This window comes from Leptosomus discolor, chromosome 14, assembly GCF_034619465.1.
Source record: "Leptosomus discolor isolate bLepDis1 chromosome 14, bLepDis1.hap2, whole genome shotgun sequence".
NCBI lineage: Eukaryota > Metazoa > Chordata > Aves > Leptosomiformes > Leptosomidae > Leptosomus > Leptosomus discolor.
The window spans coordinates 15159252-15184654 of NC_141404.1; the positions used below are offsets into that span (position 1 = coordinate 15159252).

The 25403-nt window shown below is 49.4% G+C and overlaps 1 protein-coding gene across 3 annotated transcripts in view; it reads right to left on the reverse strand.

Moving 5' to 3' along the window:
• Positions 1 to 25403, reverse strand: part of RHBDF1 (rhomboid 5 homolog 1) — a 38642-nt gene that overhangs the window by 11861 nt on the left and 1378 nt on the right. Inside the window, exons 2-6 of one of the 3 annotated variants that reach the window (XM_086472980.1) lie at positions 24109 to 24125; positions 11715 to 11740; positions 9322 to 9480; positions 7078 to 7208; positions 1113 to 1326 (exon numbers count right to left, since the gene is read on the reverse strand). In XM_086472980.1, coding sequence (XP_086329106.1) covers positions 1113 to 1326; positions 7078 to 7208; positions 9322 to 9480; positions 11715 to 11740; positions 24109 to 24115 — 537 coding nt within the window. In that variant the 5' untranslated portion in view covers positions 24116 to 24125. Of the gene's footprint in view, positions 1 to 1112; positions 1327 to 4220; positions 4326 to 7077; positions 7209 to 9321; positions 9481 to 11714; positions 11741 to 24108; positions 24126 to 25403 lie in introns of those variants that run through there. The other 2 variants (XM_086472979.1, XM_009957071.2) reach the window with 2 other exon arrangements.

Below are 25403 nucleotides of genomic sequence, written 5' to 3' on the forward strand. Positions count from 1 at the left end.
ACCTTGCCTCTGTCCTTACATCATCACAGCTGTGGTTTCCATTAGACTTCTATGCTTTATCCTAACGTTTTACAAGCTTTTTTTAATCCACAGTTGCACACTCAACAGGAAGCTTTATGGGCTTACACACCTATCAACACCATGCTCTGATTTAACGTAGTCCACATAGAGCCCAACGATATTTCTGAGTCTCCTGTGACCAAACACTAACTGCAAGATTTACTTCAGCTAGTAAGAAACAAGAAAAAGCACAACAAGGTGAAACTTGATTGAAAGATATACAATATTCTCTGCTTCAGTGATGCAGCCAGGCTTCAGGTCACGGACTAACCTGCCGTGGAAGGAATTTGTTTCCCCACTTGCCCAGGCTGCAGTGGTGCTCACTAACGCGCAGTAATCAACCACATCAATCACTGTTGCTGAACGGAGCAAAGGGAAGAGCTAGGATAGTGCGGGTTAGTTCTGAAGTGCTGGTAACTGGATGTGCTTGACTGGGTCTTGTCCCCTGGGGTCACACTCTAAGGAGGTGAGTAGGGGGCTACCAGAAGCCCTTTGCAGCCACTCGAAACGATTTCTGAGGACCCATGAGCAGAGCTGTAGTATCACTGATGCAAGAGAGACTTTTCAAAGTCCTAAAACATAACCAGGTTTCTATAAGGACAGTAGCTGTGCTACGGCCTCCATTCTGCTTGGGACAAGGATCCACGAGGCAGGTGTCCTGAGTGATACCAGGCCTGTTACTATATATTTGGGTCCAGAACACTGTGCATACCACAAAATTTAGTCCTTGCAAAATGGCAGCAAAAAGCCCAAGCTGAGAGCTCTTGGACATGATGCACACATCTAATCATCACCATAGTCACAACATGACAAACATGGCTCTGAACCTACCACCAAAACAGCTGAGGGAGCTCAGCCAATGAGACCAGAGAGAGGCTGCTGCAGGAGGGAGTCTGCCAAACTGTATCTGAGACTTCAGAAGTGTCTGAGCACGAAGCCCAGACATGTTCAGGCAGAACAAAGCCCGCAGATAGCCCTTTACAGCTGCCAAAGCAGTAAAGACACTGTGCAGGAAACTCACGATAGCCTTGACTCTGTCCCAGCTTACTCACCTTTTGCATGCCCAGCTGGCAGGGCCCGACATAGAGCGGAGGAGGAGTCTCTGTGCTTGTTAGAGAAATATTGTCCTGACTGGGCAAGTCCATTTCCCGGATGACCTGAGGTTTCAGCTTCCCATACCGCAGGCTGCAGTGGCGGAGGCTCTTTCTCTGCCATTTCTGAGTAGCATCACTGTCTTTGCTCACCCCAAACCAGTCCGCTGTGCCTCTGAAAGATGCCAGCATAAAAGGGCAAAGAAGCATTATGTTTGCTTGGATTACGCACATGAAAAGGCAAAAACCCTGGTGGTCACTTCCAGCCCACCCCAATTCAAAAAGACAAGCAGAACTCTTCCCCATGAGCATCTCGCTGCCTGTCCTCATCTGGTTTTAGCAACCTGACAGATGCTGGCCAGAAATGTTCAACCATCAATAGCATTCTGTCTCTTAAGACAGAAGAAAAACGACAGGAGAGTTTCACTGTGTGTAAAGGACAGTTTGTTCTGAGTTTTTCTGAAAAGAAAGAAAGAGATGGAACAGAAATTCAGAAAATAACTTGGTGAAAGGTGGAGGTTTTTTCTTTAAAAACCATCTATTGAAAACACTTACCGTCTTCAGGCCAGCTCTAGGTTCCCATTGTGGGATTGCACTGTTCCATGGCTCTGTAGCTTCTCCCAAGAGCTACCAGAATTCACTGTTCCCTCCCAGCCTGCCCCCCATACTGCCAGGATATCACTAACTTCTCCATCTCAAGCTGCAGTATTTCTATCCTCCTCAAAGGTAACACGAATGGCAAATGTTTGCTGTGGTCCTGACATCTGTCAAGGCAGACACACACAATTCGAAGCTGCTGGCTGCAGAAGTAGGAGCACAAGGTTGCAGCCATGAGGTAGGTTTGCTGCCAAGTGCCTGCTGTCATAGAGGAACAGTGGATCAGAAGCAAAATCCCAAGGAAGGCGGAGAGGGATCGGGATAAATCAGACAAACAACCTACTTCAAATATTATAGGACAGCTGGTACCCTAAACCTACAAAGATCATCACAGCCCTGCCAAGCCTTTCCCACTGTGGTTAATCCTTCCTCAGAAGATGACAAGCTGTGTCAGCCTACAGTTGTCTGGCCCAGGTGTCAAAACCTGAAAGTCCTTCCAAGCCAAACCTGAATCTCTGGCCTCAGACCCCCTGCTCAGGGGCAGGATTTCCAGCTGCTGAGAAGTAAGGCTTCACAGATCACAAAGGGAGTATTAAAACATACACTGGAGTAAAGGCTGGGTTAAATCTCCAATTAGGTCATACGGGGAAACTGAGTCAGGGCACTGGAGACAGGAAACCAGTCCTGTGTTTTGCACCCTACTGAGCAAAACCACCATCAACCAACAGGTGAAGGTGCCCTGCTGCCATGTAAAAAGATGTGAATTTGAAACCCACAGCCTTTGCAGCTAAAAGCTCCAGATGCAAAACACCACACATCACCCTCAGCCTTCCCCACTCTCCCAACGATCCAGAACAGGCCCTTCAGGAGGCGTGAGGTCACATGGGACACTGCGAGCGCTCACCCAGCCTCACTGACCCAAACGCTTCCCAATGCCTCCAGCAAGTCAACAGGGCCCAGACCTCAGAGGCAGGGCTACACGCATGTCTCAGAGCACTGCTCTGCTCCCATGGACCCGTACCTCGTCAGAGCAACCTTCGCCTCCCGTCAGAGCAGAAGGGCCTAGGGTCAGCACCTGGCCTGGCAGACCCAAACCAAGCCTCTAGCACAAGGTTAATGCTCTGGCCATGCAGATGCACAGGCACAACACACACCACAAAACAGTCTTAGGACTCAGACAGCTTCTCATCAACTGCTGTAACCCATATTTTGACATCAGGGTGACCTTGGGTGACAAGCCCATATGTGAGGCCACTCCTCAGAGGACTGAGGGTCATTTGTGCCCATACGCCCCTGCAGATGCATGGCCCGTGGTGCCAACAGCAGCGCCTCAGAGCCCTCTGAAACTGCGCCCCTGCTAGCCTGGAAAGACAAGCACCACCACAGCTGTTTTGCACTGTGAGGACCACCCCTGAACTGCCAGAGAGCACCGCTGGTCCAGGGCCAGGGTAAAGAACTGTCCTACTCTCTGCTCATAGTGCAGGAGAGCTGACTACAGAGTTTAGGGTACCTGGAGCACCCTGGGAAGATGCTGAACACCGCTGTCCACTGGGGAGCCCCATCATGTCCTACAGATTCCCTAAAGCACTGTAACAAGCAGCAAACCAACATCAGAGGTCAGCTCTTGCTCTTCCATCACGTTGAGCTAACCAGCCCTGAAAGCCCAAGACCAAACACAAGCAGTCGCCAAAGGTGGACACAGTGCCAGAGTGGCACCTGGCCAAGGGTAGCAGTGAGGAAGGTAGGACAGGAATGGACTCCTGGGCATCAGGTCCAGCCCCTGCTACACACAGAGTCACGTTGTCTGTCTGACTGAAAAGTTTACTGAGCTCCAGTCTCGGGGTGGTGGTCGATGGGCCATTGTGCCCCGGATTCCTTGAGGGGCTCATCTCCTTGATGCTAAGTAAATGAAGACCTCCACCTCAAAAAGAAGACAGTCACATTTGGATTAGAAAAAGCCATGATGCCAACAGGGGGAGAGCGGATGCTCTGTTCCATTCACCAGCTTCTGAGCCCCGTCTGGACCAGCATGACTAGCATCTGTTCAGTGCTGCTTCCTCTCCTTCCCCTTCTGCCCCAAGGAAGCTTTGGGGCCAACATATGCATAGGTCACATGTAGCACTGATGCTAGCGAAGGCAGGCTGCACCATGGCTGCCCTGGGGAGATATTCCAGCTACGGTGAACATCAGGAGGTTGACAGCTTGTTAGGAAAAGCAGGAGAGAGTGAGGCTGGCGGGTGGACAGCTTGTTAGTCCATGCTACTTATTGACAGCTGCCTACATATTTAGTAGGAGTGACAATCGTTTTTTGTTAGAAGCACACATGAACTTTCTCACTCCCACCTTTTTGTAGGCCTCCTGGCCAGCCCTGGGAAGGCAACATGGTCCCAGCAACAGTCAGAATCTGTGCAGTTCACAACAGCCCTTGCACACACATGCAGGGGTGGGTTTCACACTCAGTGCTACCAGTACCTGAAAAACGATCGGGGCAGGGAATGCCGCTTTCTCAGGGAACTCCTGCCCACCCGGTGCCCATGAACGGGCAGGGTGTGACTCCTTTGAAATCGTACCTGTCTGCTGCAAAGAAAAGAGAGCTGAAGGGAAGGAGCCTGCAGGGCTGTGGAGGGGAGCAGCGACCTGCACCAACACTTCCCCATCTCCTTCCATAGCCTCATCGGCAGCAGTTGTGCCACACTGCACATGACAGCGGTCTCCAGCTGAGAGCGTGACCTAAGAGAAACAACCAAACTCAAGCCACACGCCACCATCTTTGAACCCAGGAGGCCGCTGCATCCTTTTGGTGTATCTGCACCTCTGATATATGTCTCCCATTGCTCTTGAAGATACCAGGGATACTGCAATTCCCCTCAACCCCCAGATCTTCTGCCCAAACGTGCAGCTACAGATCCCACTGACTGGCTTTGGACATCAGAGCGTGAAAACATGGAGCTGTCAGCAAGATACGATCTGCTTAGATACAGGTGTCTGATGCCACTCAAAGTGCCCTGGGCCCATTCTGACTGACCCTGGCAGAATCTGGCCAGGTACACAATTCTATCTGTACAGCATCTGCTGTCTTGCAATGGACATCTCGGACATCCCAGGAGGCTGGAAGTGGTGTTAGATGCTGATACTTAAGCACAGGAATCACTCCCATGCCATGTTCTGGACCACACAAGCTTGACCTTAGGTTCACACTTGATCTATATCCTCCAAGCCCCAGGGAACAAGATGGTGTGGAGTCCTGCTGCCAGAACACTTTCACATTCTGTGCATCCTGGGGGCTGTGTTAAGCAGGAAACCTGGCAGTCAGCCTCCCTGCACTCACAAACCAAATGCCCAAGAAACCTTTATGGATGCATGGTCTGCCATTTTCCATCGCATCCCTAGCTCTGCTAAATGGGGCACAGGTTTTTACGCCTTTTCTTCATACTTCCCAGTTCCCTATCTGTTTCTGATCCATTTATTTCGTGCTTTTATTGCTAGTGTCATATCATGTGTGCACCTCCTGCAGCTCTGCCCCTTGAAAGTCGTTCCCACTGCTGCACCTGCTCTCCTACCCACATCCCACTGCGCTCTGTAGAAGTCACCCACAAGCTGCGAGTCCTCCGGGAGGAACAAACTAACAGACTTGGCCACCACCTGTGCTGCACAACAGCCTGCACGAGACAACTCAGCACTGCAAAATAGCACTGAACCCCCACACACATAGTCTGAGCTGAAGACTCCCAGGACTCCCAAAACCATTTGTGCACCGCTCGGCCACTCCCTGTGGGACCACATGTACTCCCAGGGAACAAAATGCCTACACAGACCATGAAGTTCAGGCAGGGATGCAGTCACCAACACATTACAGCCTAGGCAGGCAAGAGGAAGACATGCCACAGGGTCTGTTGGTGCAACAGCCACACGCCTGCCCACCGCCCCAATGCTAGGCAGGACATTAGCAAGTCCTTCAATGTGTGGGAGCTTCACCACCACTGTCCAGCACTCCTTCCTCACTCACTGTATCTCCACATATGCCTTGTCTCTCTTACAGTGTAGTAGCACTGGGGGCAAATTTGTTCCCCCAGCACCAAAATGGTTTGCAGTTCCTCAACCTCTCCACCCAAGCTGCATGTTGTGAGGACCTCTGGGGGAGAAGGTTACCCTGGCCCTCCCACACAACGCTTGTCAGAGCCTCCACAGCCCCCTCCCCTCATCCTTGACGTGCTCTTGCCCAATTGTCCCGGCAAGGAGCAGGACAAGGGCAGGGCAGCGAGGGAAGAGGCAGTCTAGGTGCGCAAGGACAGCCTCAGGCAGGACCAGAAGCTGCCCACAGCCCTGAAAAGAGTAGACACTGCTTCACGGCCCGGCACTCCCAACCCCGCAAGAAGCAGGATCACAGAGAGCCGCTGCGGGAGAGCTTCACCACCAAGGCAGCTGGGGAACGTCTGAGGCGAAGGAAAACACTGTGTGGGAGGTCAGTCTCTCCTATAGCTGGGAAGTTGCTCCTTTACGAGTGGGCGAAGCCTGGCTGGCTGAAAGTGCCCCTGACTTGTGGAGCTCCAGCAATGCTCCTGGGATCCAGGCAGGCCTGACACACTGCCAGGGATACAAGCCAGGCATCTCAGGAGAACATCTGGGAGAGCCACTCCCTTTGGACAAACTGGGATAAGCCTTTGCCATGGGGACGGAAGGAGCATCCAGCTGTGTGGCCGCGTCTCAGAGACCCCCAGGTTGTGGGGACAAATGGTAACCCTCTGTGCAGGCATGGGGGACAGGACCGGAGCAGCCTCTCCCTACTCCCACAGCCACCTCCAGGACCTGCCAATGAGCTAGTGCTAGGAGCCAAGCTGATGAAAGCCCTGGCCTGCTCAGGATGGGCTTCTGCCTCCCCCAGCAATCCCATGCTCTCAGATACCACACCAAAGCAAGCCCAGCACATCACATCATACAGTCTCAGCTAAACATTAGGGCCCAAGGCATCCTGTTACTCAGAAACAGCCAGCTCCCTGTGGCATGGGGACAGTCAAAGTTTGTCTCTAAGCAAGAACCATTCATTGTCCTGATTACCACAATCTTCCTCCTAGGACTTGTACTTGTCTCCTCCTGTACTAAAGAAAGGCTATATAGCACCATCGGGCTTATATATTGGGGACTTATCTGCACCCACCCTCTTCTACAACCTCATCATAGGTAACAAGGGAGACAAACTAATCCTGCTGTGACAGCGTGCCACCTAAGTGCCAGGCAATGGGACAAGCAGAGGACCACATATCCGCAAATAAAGGATGGCAATGGATGGCAGAATCCACTAAAGCAGGCTTCATTAACTCAAGTGTCTCACCTCTTGATGGTCTGGGTGATTGAGGTCTGTCGTTGTAGCACTGGCCTCCTCACGTCGTTAGGCAGGGAGGGCACACGGGTGTTGTCGGCGGGCATGCTCACACTTCGCAGAAAGGCCTGACGTCTCGTTGGCTGCGAAGAACAGCAGGAGGGGAGTCAGTGTTCTCAGAGTGATGCTCTACAAGGCCAGTCAGGTTGTGAAACATTTAGTTAGCAATTCAACAGCCACTCAACACCCCAACCACAAGCTGGGTGCATGCAGCAAAATCAGGCTAACAAGGACCACGTTCGTTTTAGCCAGGAAGGGCTCTGCAGAACAGAGCACCTGCTTGTTGTGATAGGTCTCAGTTCAGACTGATCTCCATTTGTAGATGGGATGTACTACATGAGCTCCTGCAACATATCCTCCTGGCTTTTTTTCTAGCCAGAAGAAAGCCAGATCACACACTCGTAGACCACTCCACACTAAGTGACTCTGGATCTGCATTAAAAGCCTGCAAGAGCTGTGGGTGGGTCCGTGCCGTAGCTGCTGCTTGGTACAAGGCTAAGCAAGCTGGGAAAGCCACACCAGCTTTGTTTAGAACCTAATTGTCTGGACACACTCAGATCTGAAAGCCTCTGGCATTTCTTGGCTGAATGTCAACTACCAAATATGACACAACTCACCAGACTGTTCTCAGCTCCTATAACTGCCTTCACAGGACTGCTCTGGATTATTTTTTCATCAGCTTGACAGAGGCACCATCTCCCATTTGTAAAATGCAGGGAGAGCAGACTGTCCCTCCAGCAAGCAAAGATCCGATTAACTGCTTCACTGGTCAGACACTGTCTCTACCTCAAGACTACTTGCTACTCCAGCCCCTTTAGCCCAGAAAGCTAATAATTTCCACTAATCTTAACATTTTTGTTATGTTCTACGTGAAAACAACACATAGATAATCAGGTTACAAGCCTAAGGAGCCCATTATGCACTCTTATCCTGACAGCCTGTACCGTGCACACTAGACCTTCAGAGCATCACCTCCGCCACCTTCCACCACAAGTACAAAGTGACTCTCCAGAAGGTGCCCAGCTGGATTTAGAGATTTCAGGTAAGAGAACACCCATCAAACCCTTAAATAAGCGATTTGAAAGTTTCAACCTGCACTGTTAAAACCTGCATTCTAGTTCAAATCCCTGCAGACTGAACCCTGATCACTTTCCTTCCAAGGGAAGACCAGGACCAAGATTTATCTTCCAGAAGCTGTCGCATAACTGAAGTGCATTTTAGTCCCTGGATTAAGGAACAGTGAAAAGGCCAGTCTGTGCTGCTCCAAGTGCAACATAAATTCCCTCTTAAAACAAGTTTGTCCTCAACTCCCCTCCAGAGAAGCTGTATAACCCTCCATTTCTCTGATGGCTAAACTGACACATAAGCAACTGAACCCAGGCACTGCGCCCCACCCATGGAGCAGGGCAGTAAGAGCCCTCTGGCTCTGCTTTTTGTGCAGGTAGTCTCTGTTACTGGAGTAAGGTCACATGAGCAGCCAGCAATCATTCCACCCAAGTCTCACCCGTAAGTGAGAGTTTTTGCCACCTTGTAGCAGAAAATCCCGTTATTCTTCCTATTCCCAGCACAAATATGGATGTTTCACGCTCATACTTCACACAGTTCCTATTAACTTATCACCCCACCTCTACTTCACCCCTCTTCAATGTCACTTATTTGTCATCTCACATGATTTTCTTAAGTTCCTCATGCTGGTAACACTTTTGTGTTGCCAGTAACTGTTCTTTCTCTGCTGTTACTGATGAAAGCCTGTCATCATCTTGGCTATTCATAAGTCAGATTCATTCCCTGCCCATTTCAGCACAAGCTCTAGCACTTCCAGGCCTTCATGTTTGTCTAGAAGCCCTTCACACCCCAGTCCCCTTAAGAAATGCCTGTTTGAATACCTCACTCCCGTATTTCCCAGCCAGGTCACTTCACAATCCCCTCATTCCCATGTCCACTGATCTGAGCACATCAGCAACCCACCCTCAACCCTCCCACATACCCTTCAAGGGGGAGTTAATTACTGATCATAAATTTACCCAATGGCTCTGCCCCTTCTCACGTGGCCTCGTGACCTGCCATCTCACGCTACCTTTCTCTCAGCCAGGACTGTTGGAGACCATGGGCACTGGCACGCTCTCAGCGCAGTGGGGCTCCGCACACCCCCTCCACGGCTCTGCAGACCCTCCCTCCTGCCCCCAGCCTCTGTACCTGCACAGGCTGGGGCTCTTCTGGCACTGACACAGGCACCGGCACCGGGATGTCCAGTTTTAACCATGGCGGCTTCTTCCGCTGTAAACTGCTCGTGCTGTCATGTCGCACCTCCGACATCGTCCCACGTTTGTCCTCAGGCCTAGGAGAGGGGAGAAACTACAGTCAGGAGGGGGCCAGGCTCATCTCTGACACGGTACACGCTGGCAGGGCCGAGCAGAGCGCCCTCCTCCCGGCTGTGACAGAGGGGACCCAAGCCCCATGCTAGACAACTTCCCAAAGTGCCTCATGAGGGTTCAGCCGTCACAGTTCGTGTCCACGCTGGTCAGCCAGGACCAGACACATGGAGGAAATGGCGCATTTCTAAGGCCCACAGGACCTCAAGCCAGGTGCCAGAGACTGCAGTCACAAGTTTGAGAGTCACCTTCCACTAAGATTTTTGCTGAGACTACTGTGAGATCCAAATTCCTTAAGAACCAGTCATGAATTAAATCTTAATGAGATCTGGATCCAGTCCAACCAGCTAAGTAACTGCAGTACCAAAAGCCACTGACCTCCCGCTAAAAACAGCTTGTGACTCACACAGGCACCCTTGCCCACCCGAAGCCAGAAACCACACTTTCCTACCTAACTACTACACAGCAATTAGCAAGCGGCCATTTTTTATCACTGGTTCTAATCTCTTTTAAATGTAGTCATTTTCTAGAAAGATGACATAGTGCACAGAGTAATACAAGTATAGCATGAACATTAGAGAACTGGCACTAATCCTGAACTAAGAGTGGTTTTCATACATAAATAATAATGATATGGCATTTAAATAAAAACCGCTGTGTTACCAAAACGCCAAAGTAACCAGAGTGACTCACTGACATCTTGCCCACTCTACTACACTGCAACTTTCCCCTCCTGTTTAGGCTGCATGCAGTGGGGCAGGGGCCATGCAACTCTTTCAGGCTGGCAGAGCACTTGCTTTACTGTGCAAACTCAGAGAAACAGTTAAGAAAACAGATTTCATTGGAGGGAGATCAGCTCAGATACCTCCACAGGTACCTTCCAACCTAAGTTATTCTACAAGCCCACATTTCTTCTTCTTCTAGCACACGTGCAACTGCAAGCTGACAGTGGAGAAGCATGTGTGCTGAATGGGACAACAGATCCAATTCCCTCCTTGCATTGTCCTAGGCCACAGACCCCACAGGTGACAAAAAAAACCCAAAACAATCAAGAGTCCCAGCCTCTTCCTCCACCATGGTGGACAGCTGGAACAAGCATCCAGTTAACTTAGCAGGCACACATGATTTGAAAGAGCATAGGAGAAAAGCTCTCAGTTTGAATTAAAACTCAGTGCTCTTACAATGTTAATACAGTCAATTTATTTTAAATGCATGAGTTTAACATGTGAGGATTCTTCCCTGAGAACGGCCAGTCCTAGGACAGGACCAGAGGCAGAGGGACCTTGGAGACATTTGACACTCAATTAAACAAGGCCCTGAGCAGCCCTAATTATCCCTGCCTGGCACAGTGGCTGAGCCAGACAACCTGCGAAGGTCCCTCCTGACCTAAATTAGGCACTGGTTCTCCGAAACACGCGCTGCTTTTCATAGCATTTCCACCATATTCCCACAGCTCACTGCAGCTGCTCTGGAAAGGGAGTTGCACAAACGATGAAGCTTACCATTGCAAAAGATACACAACGGGGGGAGGAAATAGGTCAACAAAAGGGAGTGGGGGATGATTTGGATTGGGTTAGAAGAGAATCTCATCTAAAAGGAGCTGAAGACCAGCTGCTAGCTCAGTCGCGCAAGCTGGGCTGGCTGCCAGGAGCGCCGCACTCAGCTGAGCTGGAACGACAGAAAGGGAGGACTCAGCTGTAGGTGGATGAAGGTTGGGTTTCAGCAAATACCACAGGCCCCCAAAAGTCTGGGAATTCATGATCTGTCCTGTACAGACATGCCCTTCATACATGCACCATGATCCTGTGTGCACAGACGCAGTGCCGTACATTAGAGTGACACAATTCCTTCCTTTCCTCCACCCCTAGCTGCAGGGGTGACTAAATGCTTCTGTTCTAACTTCCTATAAGATGAGAATAGTGAGAGCACTAGGGGAACTCCCACTGCTCCCAGTAAGGGTAAATCCGCTATGAGACAGCTTTCAGTCTTGCGTACAAAATGGGCAAACTTGTCTTCATGGTGAGGTCAGAAAGCAAAACAGATTTCTCATACCTGAAAAACTCCCTTGGTGCAACACAAAGAGCTCCAGCGTTTACCCGTGAGGATCACGAACACCAGATCTTCCTGAGATACTCCAGTTAGAGAGCAGCCAAGAGGAACACAGCCACCACTCTGGCATGACCAAACAGAACCTATTTCACATATGCCCTTCACGACACAACTCAAGAGCCTCCTTTCTGTGCCTTCAAGGGCAAATTCAGAGCCTCTGAACTAGCAGCTCTTCTTTTTCCAGCATCTCTTCAATGAGCAGACAGCACTCAACTTCCTTTCTGTCCACCTACAGAGCTGCCTTTGTGAGCAGGTGCTTTGGGTGTAAACCATACAAACACGTAAGATTTGCAGCTTTATCGGTGAGGCCAAGCCAGGAAGGCAGTGAATGAATCATCCCTGTATTGCCCAAAAGCTGCTGCAACAACACTGCACTCCGTAAAGGACTTCCCAATGAAGTCTGTTTTCTGTCCCCTTCCTAAATTGCCACGGACAGGGATGTCCATGTATCCATCACACTGGCTTCACTGCAACCCTTTCAGACTAGCACATGGGGATCTCTAGCAGGGTGCACACACGCCACATGCAAAGAGGAGGGCAGAGCATGCACACACACAGGGTCAAGCCTGTCGCCTTATGATTAGCCCCAAAGTTGACTCAACTTTGTACTTTAGGCAATAAGAAGATCTCAAGATGAAATTCACGTAGCTGACAGAGCAATGGACTGCCTTCTCCCAACTTAAGCAGTTAAAGAGTTCTTTAAATAGCAAAGCATCAAAATGCATATCTAATAACTGTGTAAGTGCACTCAGTATTTAAAAACCAGGTGAGTTTCAAGGGTGACTGCAAACAGAGTACTTAACTCAGGAGCAAATTCTACCAGTTTGACCTTTTTTACTTACAAAAATGTTCATTTCCCAGCAGAGAAGTGCAGTGAAGGCAGAGCCATTCAGCATTCCCAACCACATGTGCGTATTTGGAGTGGCCAAGAATAAACTTCATAAACGTGTAAGATGAAACTTGCAGCGCTCTCCCTAGCAGAGCCCGAGCCTCTGCACACTGTGAATACACGGTCACAGCACAGGTCAGCCAACTGCTGCTGACCCAGGGCACAAAAGAAACCGGGGTATGGACTCAAGAGGCAGGCCTCCAGGAGGTTAACAGTGAGACTGGAAGTGGATCCAGCTGTATACATAGATGTATGGACCAGCTGTACATAGATGCATAGCTGGATGGTTGAACATGGTCTTTGCAAGGTAGGTAACACCCCTTATCACACCTGGTCCTCACTCCAAGTGCTGAAGTCACTAATTTCTGTCTCAGCACTGCACTGAAGGCACATGCTGAGTTTCACACTAACCTCTTGATTATTTTTAGGGGTTAGTGTTTCAGGATACAGTGTCCATTTATTTGATCAGGCCAAATCGCAGTTGACTGCATTGACATATATTTCATTTGAATGGTCCCATATCCTCAATCCCAGTTTCTCAGTACAGTCCTAATAAGTGTTTTCAAGAGGTCACTGACAGCAGCAGGACAGGAACATACACAGCACAGCCATGCAAGGTCAGTCCAAGTGCCTGTCTAAAGCCAGGATCTCATTTCCAACAGAGGATGCCTAGCAATGTGCAGAGAGTACAGGATCACTCGACAGTCATATCTCCCAGGACAGAGACATGGCATGTGCTAGGAATAACTCAGAGGCTTGTGCCAGAGGTGTCTTTGCATTTAATGGCTCTGTATCCATCCAATATTTTTTCTTCCAGAATTATCCAGCTCATTTTTTAATCCAAGCAAACTTCTAGTGTGCATAACTGCATGTGACAGAGCTCCACAGCTGAAACACCTGCTGTGTGACAAGCCATCTTCTCCAGTTTGTCTCTAAACCTGCCGTTTCCTGGGTTCACTTGACACTCTGTAGTTCTCAGGCCAGAAGAGTTGAACAGCTTTTCGCTATCCTCTTTCTCCATGTGAATCCTGACTCTACAGATCTCTTCCATGCCCTTCCTACCATCCTCTCTTCCCACAAACACAGCGGGATCCACAGCCAGCTGCTCAGTCCTTGCACAGGCTCTGTTCCAAATCCCTCACCTGTGCTTGTGGTTTGCAGCGTCTCCCAAAGTCCAGCAAGTGCTCCACCAACTTAGATATCAACTAAATACCTTCACCCTGGGTAGGTGGAAACGCTCGTGCTTTCAAGCTTTTGTGAACTGTCATTGGGGCTTGAAACTCAACTTTTGTAAACCATCAGGATAGCGCTTCCAACAAGCGCCATGAAGAGAGAAGTCTCCACTATTACCAAAACCACATAAAAGCCATTGGAAACATGGGTAAGGAGACTGTCTGAAGAGACTGGGAAAAGGTGGAATGGCCCAGCACCTGCCTGAACTTCGCCCAGCACTGGCACAGTCCCAGTCCTGTGCCACCACCTGGCTCTGCTCACTCAGCTCAGAAGCTGTTCCCTCAGCATCACAAAACTGAGGAACCTGGAAATACAAACACTTCTCCAGCACACAGGCTGAACACACAGCATTTGCAAATCTAGCTTCTTCTAAATGATCGGTTGCATGTACAACTGTGGTAGCAGCACAAAAATTATTAATAAATTCCATTTCAATTAAAATAAGCAAACAAACAAAAAAAAAATGTATATTGCAGATACTCTGGGAAAGTCATCTTCAAAAGCTCCATGCGAAATCAAGGTCACAGTACCAGAACAAAAGCCAAATCCACTGTGCTGTGGGTCGGGCTAAGAAAGAGGGAGAGCGCATTAAATTCCAGAGTTGGCACACAAGCAAGGAAAGCTGCTTAGTGAAATCCATCAACCCAAACAAAGAAGGAAAAGCCTTGTACAGAAGCCTGAGCATGCTCCTAAAACTGACAGGCATCTCAAATACATTTGCAGATCTGCACAGTCATTTCAAAGACAGACCAGCCTTCCACCTAAACAGACAACTGAAGCTATTCCCCCGTTGATCTTTTCTTTCAAAATTTCCACTTTACCAGCGTTCCCATTTAAAATAAAGCTGTTTTTTCCCCAAAACATTCCAAATGGAAAACAAAACAAAACCCCAACTTCATTCAACCCTACCACACAAACACACATCATTTGCTTTTTCCAACAACACTGCTTCTCTCCATCACAGTGTGTTCTTGCAGACACCCCCAGGACGTAACAGACACCAGGGCTATTCCACTGCAATACGATCACCACTTCCCATGGTCAGCTTCCAGCTGGTTTCCTCCATTTTTCAAAGCTCCATTACTGCAACAGCTGTATTTGCAGTGCCTGCTATGCGGAGTCCCAGGCGAGTCCTGAGTACCTGAAGGGCTCTGCCCATGCAGCTATTCTGGTTGAGGCATACTGGCAGGCATCTGGGTGGAGCGACAGCAAAGAAACCAGGATCCTCAAATGCGTTCTCCAGACAGAGCGAGCCAGCGGGCTGCTGGCTGTGCCGCTCTCTCCAGGAGGATTTCTGCTGGCACAGCAGGGAAAAGGCAGGAAGTCCAAGGAGAAGAGGAGCAGTGGGGTTTCAGTCTCACAGCTGCCAATAAAACCATCTAGCATGGATGAGACCCAACAAGTTACAAATAATATCTCAAATACCAGGCGCAAGCCAGACCTTTAAAACAAGCCAGAGGTAGGGGCTGAGGGCAGGCGGGGATGGGGGAGGTGGAATGGGCCTGTGACCCTGCGCTCCTGAGGAAAGCTGTCGAGGGCACAGCAACACCCAGGCTTCAGCTGAGACCACCACCACATCCCACCCTAAGAAACTACCTTGGAAACGAAGCAAGGCTTTCCCGACCCTCGCTGCTGAGCTCGGAGGAGATGCCGTAAGGCTTTGCAGACCCACAGGCTGCCAAGCAGAAGCTGGGGTCTGAGCAATCCAGGCAACTCTGAGCACAAGCCTGGCAGCAAGCTCGGCAGACACGCTGCCCTTTTAGCCCTGCGCAGCAGGGAGCTGGCAGAACTACCATTCCCACCCACCACCCACTGGCCTCTGCCATGCACAAGCTCTGCTTCAGTGCTGGTAGAGACCGATGCGACCTCCAGCAGCCTGCACCAAATCATGCAGGCAACCCTTCCCTAAGGCCCTGCCTGCTGCTTGCAAGCAAACAAATCTGACAGCTCGCTGCTGTCCAATAAGCAGTCTTGCCTTACTCCAGCAAGCCACTTCAAGGTGTTTTACCAGCACAAAACTAACCCTAGTAAATGATCTCCTGTTGATCTGGCATCCTGAAGAGGCTCAGAGAGTTTCAGATAAGCTCTGTGCCACCTGAGAGGGGAAGGGTAGGACTAGCCTATTCAGTGATAGGTCAACATGATAGCAGCTTAGCTGAAACATCAAACTACAGCCCGAGCCTTCGCCCCCCGCCTATGTGAAAGAGCACTCCTCCATCCCCAGCCTAGCAGGTCGGTGCTCAGGGGACTGCATTTGCCCCTGCCAACACGCGTGCAGCACACTGAGCCCCTGCGCTTTCCTCTGGAGAGGGACCAGACAGGAGGACTGGGGAATAGCCAACCTCATATTAAAAGCGACAGCTTTTCTGCAGGCCAGTGTGGCACACTGGAAAGGCCTGTCCCTACCCAAACTGTCTTTCAAACTTTATGCTGAAGTAGAATATGGAAGAAATTACTCTGGAGTGGCAAAAGCCTTTGCGTTGTCTCCGACGGAACAGAAGCCTTCGCCTTGTAGAGAGTGAATTAAAAGGCACACAATCCTTCTCCTGAGAGTTTTCTTTTCAACCACTGCTCTAAAAAGAGCTAGAACAGGAGCTGCACACTTGAGCAGGTGGCCATAAAACCAGCATGGAAGGAGATCAAAAAGCAGCACGCAAGCAAGCACCACCACAGAGCTGCGCCAGCAGGAACCCACCAAGGTGGGGCAAACGCTCTGAGGAAGGTCTTTAACTTCTGCGGCTACCCAAGCAACCAAGGCAGTGCTAAGGGATCTCACCATGAACCACTTAATTTAATTAGCTGAGAAATACCAGTGGAAACTTCCTGGCTTGGAAGCGGCCAGGCAGACCCCTAGACAGGAAACGGGAAGCTACATTAGAAAAAACCCAAGGGTTTGGCTTTCATGCAAAGCCTTGTAGAATGATTCTGGTATGCAAGAGGCACACCAAGAGTGCAAAGCTTCAACCGGGACCCACCGAACTTGGAGAAGGTTCAGCTACATACAGAGCCAGAGGGTTTTAAATTGAGGTAATAAAAACATCTGCCAGTGAAGTCTGAATGTATGTGAGCCAATCCCAGGATCTTCCTGATGAAGGTCAGCAGATCTGATGTCCCTTTCTGCAACCGATTTTCTTGATTTTCAGAAAAAGTTGCAGGTCATGACGGAAATCAACCATAATCAGTGGTACTGAGTCTAGTTGGAGGCCTGTTAACTAGTGGTGTTCCCCAGGGGGCAGTACTGGGTCCAGTCCTATTTAACATATTCACCAATGACCAGGATGAACAGACACAGTGCACTCCCAGCAAGTTTGCTGATGATACTAAACTGGGAGGAGTGGCTGACATGCCAGAAGGCTGTGCTGCCATTTAGCGAGACCTGGACAGGCTGGCGAGCTGGGTGGAGAGGAAACTGATGAGGTTCAACAAGGGCAAGTGTAGGGTCCTGCACCTGGGGAGGAATAACCCCATACACCGGTACAGGCTGGGGGTCAACCTGCTGGAGAGCAGCTCTGCAGAGAAGGACCTGGGAGTTCTGGTGCACAGCGAGTTAGCCATGAGCCAGCAATGTGCCCTTGTGGCCAAGAAGGCCAGTGGTATCCTGGGGTGCATGAAGAAGAGCGTGGCCAGCAGGTTGAGGGAGGTTCTCCTCCCCCTTAATCTGCCCTGGTTAGGCCACATCTGCAGTACTGTGTCCAGTTCTGGGCCCCCCAGTTCAAGAGGACAGGGAGCTACTGGAGAGAGTCCAGCAGAGGGCTACAAAGACGATGAGGGGACTGGAGCATCTCTCCTACAAGGAAAGGCTGAGAGACCCGGGGCTCTTTAGCCTGAAGAAAAGAAGACTGAGAAGGGATCTTATCCATGCTTATAAATATCTAAAGGGTGGATGTCAAGAGGATGGGGCCAGGCTCTTTTCAGTGGTGCCCAGGGACAGGACAAGGGGCGATGGGCACAAACTGGAGCACAGGAAGTTCTGCCTCAACACGAGGAAAAGCTTCTTTACATTAAGGGTGACAGAGCCCTGGAACAGGCTGCCCAGAGTGGTTTTGAAGTCTCCTTCTCTGGAGATATTCAAAACCCACCCGGATGCTGTCCTGTGTGACCTGCTCTGGGTGAACCTGCTTTAGCAGAGGGTTGTACTAGATGATCTCCAGAGGTCCCTTCCAACCCCTACTGTTGTGTGATTCTGTGATAAATTAGCTCCTACTGGAAGACCAGCATTAAAAGCTTTCAAAGCAGCTTCATATGGGACTTGAAGGGTATCCAGGTCCGGTGCCCTCATATAGAATGAGAGGAAAAACAGGGAGCTCAAAAAACTCTTCTGATTTTTGTTAGTCTCCAGATCTGTAGCTGAACTTCTCCAAACACAAGTTAAAAGATGACTCCCAACTGCAACCTGCAAACACTCACACAGGCAACAGACTCTGATCTTTGAGGTCCTTTTGTTGCAGCAGACAAAAGGCAGAATAGTAACAAGAACACAGAAGCCAACACTCAAAATTCAAGCTATAAAGATGTCATGGCCACTTGAAAGAGATGCAAGCCAACAGAAGCAGCAGTGCCCCCAGCCCTCTATGTTGCTCTCCTTGTCATGCTGGCACGAGCATCCCCGCAGCTGTTGGGTGATCCACACTGGGAACCAACCCACATTAGCTCAGCAGAGAAAACGGTTTGTTCCAGCCCAAGCTCCTTCTCTGATCCAAGTCACCACATGGCTCCACAAACACTCGTGCCAGCAGAAGGAAAGGGGAAGAAGCAGGAACTAAAAGAGCAGCTGGAGCCAGACAACTGGACTGCTTCTCAAGGCAGCACAGTTTAAAGCGATTGTGAAAACATGGCCAAAAACTCACACCTGTAGCACTGGGAAGCTAACCATTATCACAAGGGAGGTTGTGGGTTCTGCATCTTCTGAGGACTAAATAATCTTCCGAGAAGTGCCCTCAGTGCAGGTGTTGAGTGCAGCAGGAACAAAATACTACTACATCACCAGAGGCAGAGTGAGTTTTTGGTAGCGTCACTACATGAGAAAACATCCAAACCATCCACAGATTTTTCTAGAGCTGATGACTAAGCCTCAGGCACAGGGAGCTTCCATAGAAGGGCTCCCAAGGGATGAGTTTCCCCTGCTCACCTATGGCCTGTGGCACCTCCAAAGCACTTGGGTGGAAGAGAGACAACTATAGCAGTCTGGGCAGAGGGGCTGCCTTTTCCATCTCCTAAGTAGGTGTGACCCAGATGGCAGGCGCAGGTTCACAGCACTAGCCAGCATGCCAGCGTCCACACAGGGCCCAGGCAAGGAGCAATCAGCATCCAACTCCACCTGCTAGAGTAAACCCAGAGCCATCTACAACCTACCTGGATACCAGCAAGGGGAACAGTCTGAGCATAAAACATAACCAACAGAGGGGGGGGGAACAGTGGAAAACCTGGAGTACTTTGGCATCTTCATCCTCCATGAACACACCCTGCAGCTTTGCACAGGGAACACCAGCCTGCCACCCCATGCAACAGCCACGTTTCCAGCAGCCACATCCCAATACTCTGGTCATAGCATGCCACTTGCAGGCTACATCTGGGCACGGACTGATGTCGGTACCTGCTAATAGGTCCAGTGACAGGGGGGTGAGAAGCCAGCACTGACCAGCACTCCCATTCCCTAGGGAAGCCAGGAGGCTGGCAGAGTCAACACTGCCTGGTCCTCAAAAGGAGCCAGTTTCCACCTAAATGTCCACTACCAGCTACGAGATGGCTGCTGCATCTCAGCACGCCTATGCAGGAAGTCAGGATACCACCGCTTGGCCAGTGCAACAGTGAACGTAGCCAGAATGGATAACAAAGTATAATCACTTCACAACTCAAATATTAACAATTCCAATTACAAACAACTGACTGCCAGCACTGGAAGTGTACCCCAAGGAAGGATCATCTACACAAGCCTTGTTCTTGCACTCTATTCAAAGGTAACCACAGCTGCCTGTTGGGTTAGCAGTGCCCATGCTGAGCTGGCAGAGCCCTTTGCTCTGGGGTCCCCAGCAGCCTCAAAGCACAGTCTGTCTCAGTACTGTGCCTGGGTCTACACGTTCTTCAGCTCCTTGTTAACAAAGAAGCAGGAAAGAGTGATCACAGAAACTATTTTAGGACACATTTAATTCATTGCAGCAATTCAATGGGGCTCCAGAAGACCCCCTTCTGGATTTATTTTCATTACTAGTAAAACTGATGCACTGTAAAGTACTAGCTGATCCACAAGTAGCATGAACACATTCATTGCCTCAATTAGACAGCAAGGTAAGATTCACAAAAACGCTTTTGTCAGTGCAGCCATGACCCCACATTAGAAAACAAAAGACAAACCCAACAAAATCCTACCACCGTATTTTAACAGTTATCACTTTCTCCTGAAATTCTGCATTTGTAGGTTTTTTCTACCAGTTCTCATATTCATCACGCATACTATAAGGTTCAGGACAGAAGGGAAGCTAGGAACATAGCCCTAGTATCACTCTCAAGACAGCAGTAAACACTGGCTCTGGTTGCTTTTAGAATAGCTGCTGCCCATGCACCCACCTCAAGAGCAATTTTCTTGGTAAAGTAATGCCTCTTAGTGATGACAACATTGTTCGTTTAGAAAATATGACAACGACAAACAATTGATGGAAAAGCAACTGCCAGAACCAGCAGCCTCCCCTAAAATGATCACAATAGCCCAAACCAAAAAATATTTTAGACCAAAAGCCATCCAACCTCGATGGCAAAGACTCTCGGTACTAAAAGCAGCTAAGAATCACTGTTCGTTGTGCTGAACAAAAACGCCTCACTGGCAAATGAGATCAAAACTGCCGCAAATGACAACATTTCCTATGGAAAGTTACTGAATAGCAATCTAAAAAAATCTTAAGAGGAAATAACAATAACAAATGCTAGAGCCACCAGAAGACACGAGTTTATATTCAGGAAGGATGGAAGCTACAGCATCTGAGCCATTCAGGCCAGCTTTCTTTGCACGCTCCTTTGAAATTCCAAGCACCCTCACTCACCATCACACACCTGCTTTCTCAACATGACTATAGCTCTGTTCACCTGGTTGTGAGAGAACAAGCCTGCATCCACCAGCAATGTCCACAGCAATGAGGCCCAGTGGACATCCTTCAAAAGCACAGTTAAATAGCCAAGGACTCAGAGCAGAGCTGGTTCAGCTGGAGCTGCTCTTCCTAAGTGTTGGCTCATTTAACAAGGGAACAGGAGAGCTAACCTGCCACTCTAATGCTCCAATTTCTACTCCTGCTAGTGCTCAACAGCCAGCCACACACCATCTCCTGCTTTGTCTAACTGGAAAGTAGTTGCAGGAAGAGCTTGTCTTGCTCTGCAGGTGTGCATACGCATGTGCACATTCATGTGTGCCCAATGCACCAACTCGTAACACAAAGAGAAATAATCGTAATTCTAACTTTGTTTTGGGGAAAAAAAAAAAAAAATCTAAGTGAACCATACTTCTTCAATCTGAGCAAATGGCACATTCTCTCTCACTGTTCTCCCTGAAACTGCAGTCCCAGAGGAGCCAGAGAAAAGGAAGGTATGCTCACACTTTTTGGCAGAACAACTCACAGCCTGCTGTCTTCTACAGTTCACTTTAAAGCACTGGGCTTTGAATTCAAGCAACAGAGAAACATACCTCCCATGTGCTGATTGCTACAGGGCAGTAACTCCTGAAATACGGAAGCTGTGTTCATCAACCCAGCCATCTGAGCCCTCAAGATTTTAAAATTCAAGCTGTTGTAACTTTCACTGAGTCAAAGCCAAGGAAGCACTGGACCTGTAGAACCATAAAAGCAGCGTCCTGTGCAGGATGACCTCATACGGATTGTTCCTTTTTAAAGAAAAAAAAACCTTCAAAGCAGGCACTGCAGCTGACCAGCAGAGCAAGGGGCTGTCTCTCAGCGAACTGGAAACAGGAAGGGGAGGAGGTGGCAAAGGTAGGCTTTCCAGAAAAGGCAAGATCAGGCATGTCTTGATATCTCTTCTCCCCTGGGAAGGCTGTACTGTGCCAGGGAAGTACTTTGCAATGGCACTTCTTAGTTCACTGAGAAGAAATTACATTTCCTTTGACAATCGCTGTGTTTTAGAGATGCTCTGATTACTAAGGCAAGGTCCGCCTGTTGCTAAAGGCCCCAGAATTTGAGAACGTATCTGCTGCTCAGGTCTGTATTGCGATAGTTCTAACATTTCCATGGTATGCAAAAAGTAACTTTAATTATATTTGAAACAAATGGTTTATCCACATAGTTGAAGAGTGCATCCAAAGGAAATTTCAGCAAGAGCAAGACTTACGTCAATCTGCCATTTGCTGTCTCTGCAGCAAACAGAGCACACCCTCAATGAAACTTGCACTCTGTACAGCTTTAGGAGGTTTAACAGTTAAGGTTAACACGAAGAACAAGCTCTCTGCCTTCACCAAGCAGCAAACAGTCACTGTTTCTTATTTGAAAGGATCTGACCATAGTTTGTATGACTTGTTCAAAAACTCAGCTGCTAATTTGCTCGTTGTTGCATTGCCCCAACACACATTAAAAAAAAACCACCTATCTTCCTACAGCAGCATGGACTGAAACAAGAAGTATGAGAGATGTGATCTCAAGTGGGCTTCAACCAGTCCCGGACAGCAGCTAGGTGAGCAGGACCAGAAAAAGGACACGACACAGACAAGCTCAGCACAGACACAATTTCCACCGCTCCCTGTGGAAACCTCACTCTCTCAGGGTTGCCTGTAACCCTCCCAACGGCACAGTCAAGCACGCTTGTGAAAACAGAGAGGTTGGCAGGCAAGCCTTGCCCGCCATGCGCTGTGTTGGAGTGAGGATCTCTACAACTCTGTGCAAGCAGGCCTGGATGGCAAGAGCACACATCACACCCCAAATCAGTCCAGTGTTCTTCAAGAACACAGAAGTACGGTTGCCAGCATGACCATGGGAAACGCTGTCTAATAGATCCATTTCCTTCCAAAGTTAAATCTTGCCTGTTGCCCTCCTAATCTCTTGGGAACAACAGCTGCAGGGCTAGGATTGTCCCTTTTCTGTTACTTGGATGGCGGGTGCTGACCTCAGAGGGGAGTCACTGGACACCAGCTGAGTAAGCAACAGCTCCTGATGTCCATTCAGTTCAACTGGTTCATCTACTAGTTCTGAACAAGGCAAAAAATAAACAAAAAGACAGAAAAAAACCCCAACAACCACCAACTACGAAGCTAAAAAAAAACCACCACTAGGGAGACAACTACCTGCATGACCCTGGACACCAGGGCTTCCCCTCTTCTGAAGAAAGAAACCATCTTCACTACTTTCCAGCAGCACTGGGACATTTTACCTGTAACTCAGACACAAGTCCCACTAATTCAGGTTGCAGCACCCATAGCGCACGCTGTGACGTTGCCACACTCTCAGCAGGGAGGATGCAACACAGCTCTCTGAGCAGGGAGGCAACACATACGTTCTGTGGGTTACTTAAAACTACAACAGGTACATACCCAGCAGCAGGGAGGCAACCTCACAATAACAGTGTGAGATCTGCACATTGCATGTCCATTTCATTCCAACTAGATGGTGATAAAGTTGGACTTGGTGCCTGGCACCTCTTCAGCTCTAAAGGAAGGAAACTGATCCATGTCTCAGCTCAGGGCAAACGTTAAGGAAGGAACTCATCCTCCAGTTTTAAATATTTCTACTGAAATGGGTCATACACTGGCAACAGGCAGGTGGCTGCAGGAACAGCAATTCATAGCAGTGTTGTGTTGGGTCACAATTAATGCTGCAACCTCCAAGAAGGGCACATGGTCTCCACAGGATGCCAAAGCCTCCAGAGATAACTAAGGAAGAAAGGCAGCAACCACAAGCGAAGAATCTTATCAAAGACTGTTCTGCTGGATAAAAGCTCTATAGAGATACAGATAGTGAAACGTCAGGATCTTCAGCTCACAGCCAGTCCCACTCAGCAGGCAGCATCCCCAGCAGTGCTCTGTCAACCTTTTTGCTGGATGCACTGAATAGAAGACGAAGACAACCCAGGACTCCTGGTCATGTTGCCCATCTCAGGCCTTCAGCACTAACCAGGCTGTGTTTGCACTGCAGAGAGATCCAACACACTAAATGGAATCAAATCTTTACTAATTATATCTGGACATGTGGGTTCTGTGCCCAGAATAAACTGTCCTATCATGCCACACTCAGCAGACCCTGCCTCTTTCAGGGGAACATGCTCCGACTTGCTGGCTACTCTCTGGGGCTGGATTCCAGAGGAACAGGACTGATGACCCCAAAAGGAATTCCTATTCCTGCCTTGCAACCTCGCTCAGCTGCAGCCTCACTGCAGTCCCCACCACGAAAGTGAAACGAGCCATCTGCCAAGTCCTGTGACGAGGCGCTGGCCCTCTCCAAGGGACATAACTCCTGGCTGAGGTGACACGTCAGGGCCACGTGCTCTGAGCACGGAGCTTGCTGGAGAAGAAGCGCCTGCTCCGCTCTGCAGGCGAGCAGCACTCTCAGCATCCAAAGCTCATCACCCGCGCTGAAGCCTACCCAGCACAGAGCAAGACATTCCTGAGACCGGGGCCAGCCCATGGTTCTCCCCAGAACCTGAAAAGCCAGTTTGTAGGCAGATCTCTTGCAAGTGTATTGCTTAAAAAAAAAAAAAAAAAAAAAAAAAAAGGCCTGTCATGGGAAGTCCCAGAGCAGAACTAGTTTTGTGGGAGTTGCTTTTACGCTGCACAGCATTAACCTCCTTTCATGGGAACGCAGAGAAGCAGGCACACCACTGACACATGACCACGTGTGAGAGCCACTGCCTTCCAGGGGGTCTCAGGACTGATGAGTGCAGAGACCATCATGAAGCTCATACCCCTCTTCCAAATCCACAGCACCTCTTGGGAGGCTGGCAGGACCCCAGGAATAGCGCAAGCACCCCAGGAACCCGCCCACAGACAGTGGAGACCTGGGCTGCCCAGAGGTAGCCACCACAATCTAAGGACACAAGACGGATGCAGCAGGAGGGAGGGATGATAGCTGTTATTAGAGCAACAGAGGGTTAAAAAACAAAAGGCGGAGAAGCTTTCAGGCACACAAGGCCTTTCGTAAAGTCCTTTTAACAATCAAAACTTGAAGGAAGTATCTGAAAGTTCACCTGTTTCTTCCAACTGTGTCAACTGATCTAACACAAGTTATCACCTCCTCTTACAAACCCTTGCAAACCAACATAGAGGAGCTGGAGAGCAACATACATCCACGCACTGGAGTGGAGACCCAATTCTCCTTCCAAGGGTCTGCACCCCAGCTTGTCCCAAGTGGGCCATTTTTACCCCTGTGTCATGGCACAAAGGCAGCTACTTGTCTTTGCTGCTGTATCAGCGTCCCTACAGTTAACGCCCTGTGCTCCTTCCTTGTCCCATGCTTCATTCAGAAGTGCTTTCGGCTTTGCTGCCTTGTCCCTTCCCATTACGTGTGACTATTTTTTCCTTTGCAGCAGAATGCACAGCTTTCTTCCCAGAGGAAATTAGCAGCCATGGGGACAAAAACAGGAAGAAAGGAAACAACTTCCTGCTCGCTCAGAGACCTGGCCTGGAGACATCCCTGACCAACACTGTGCACCCCGCCACAACGCCAACCTGCAAGAGAATCAGCAGCCAGAACCAA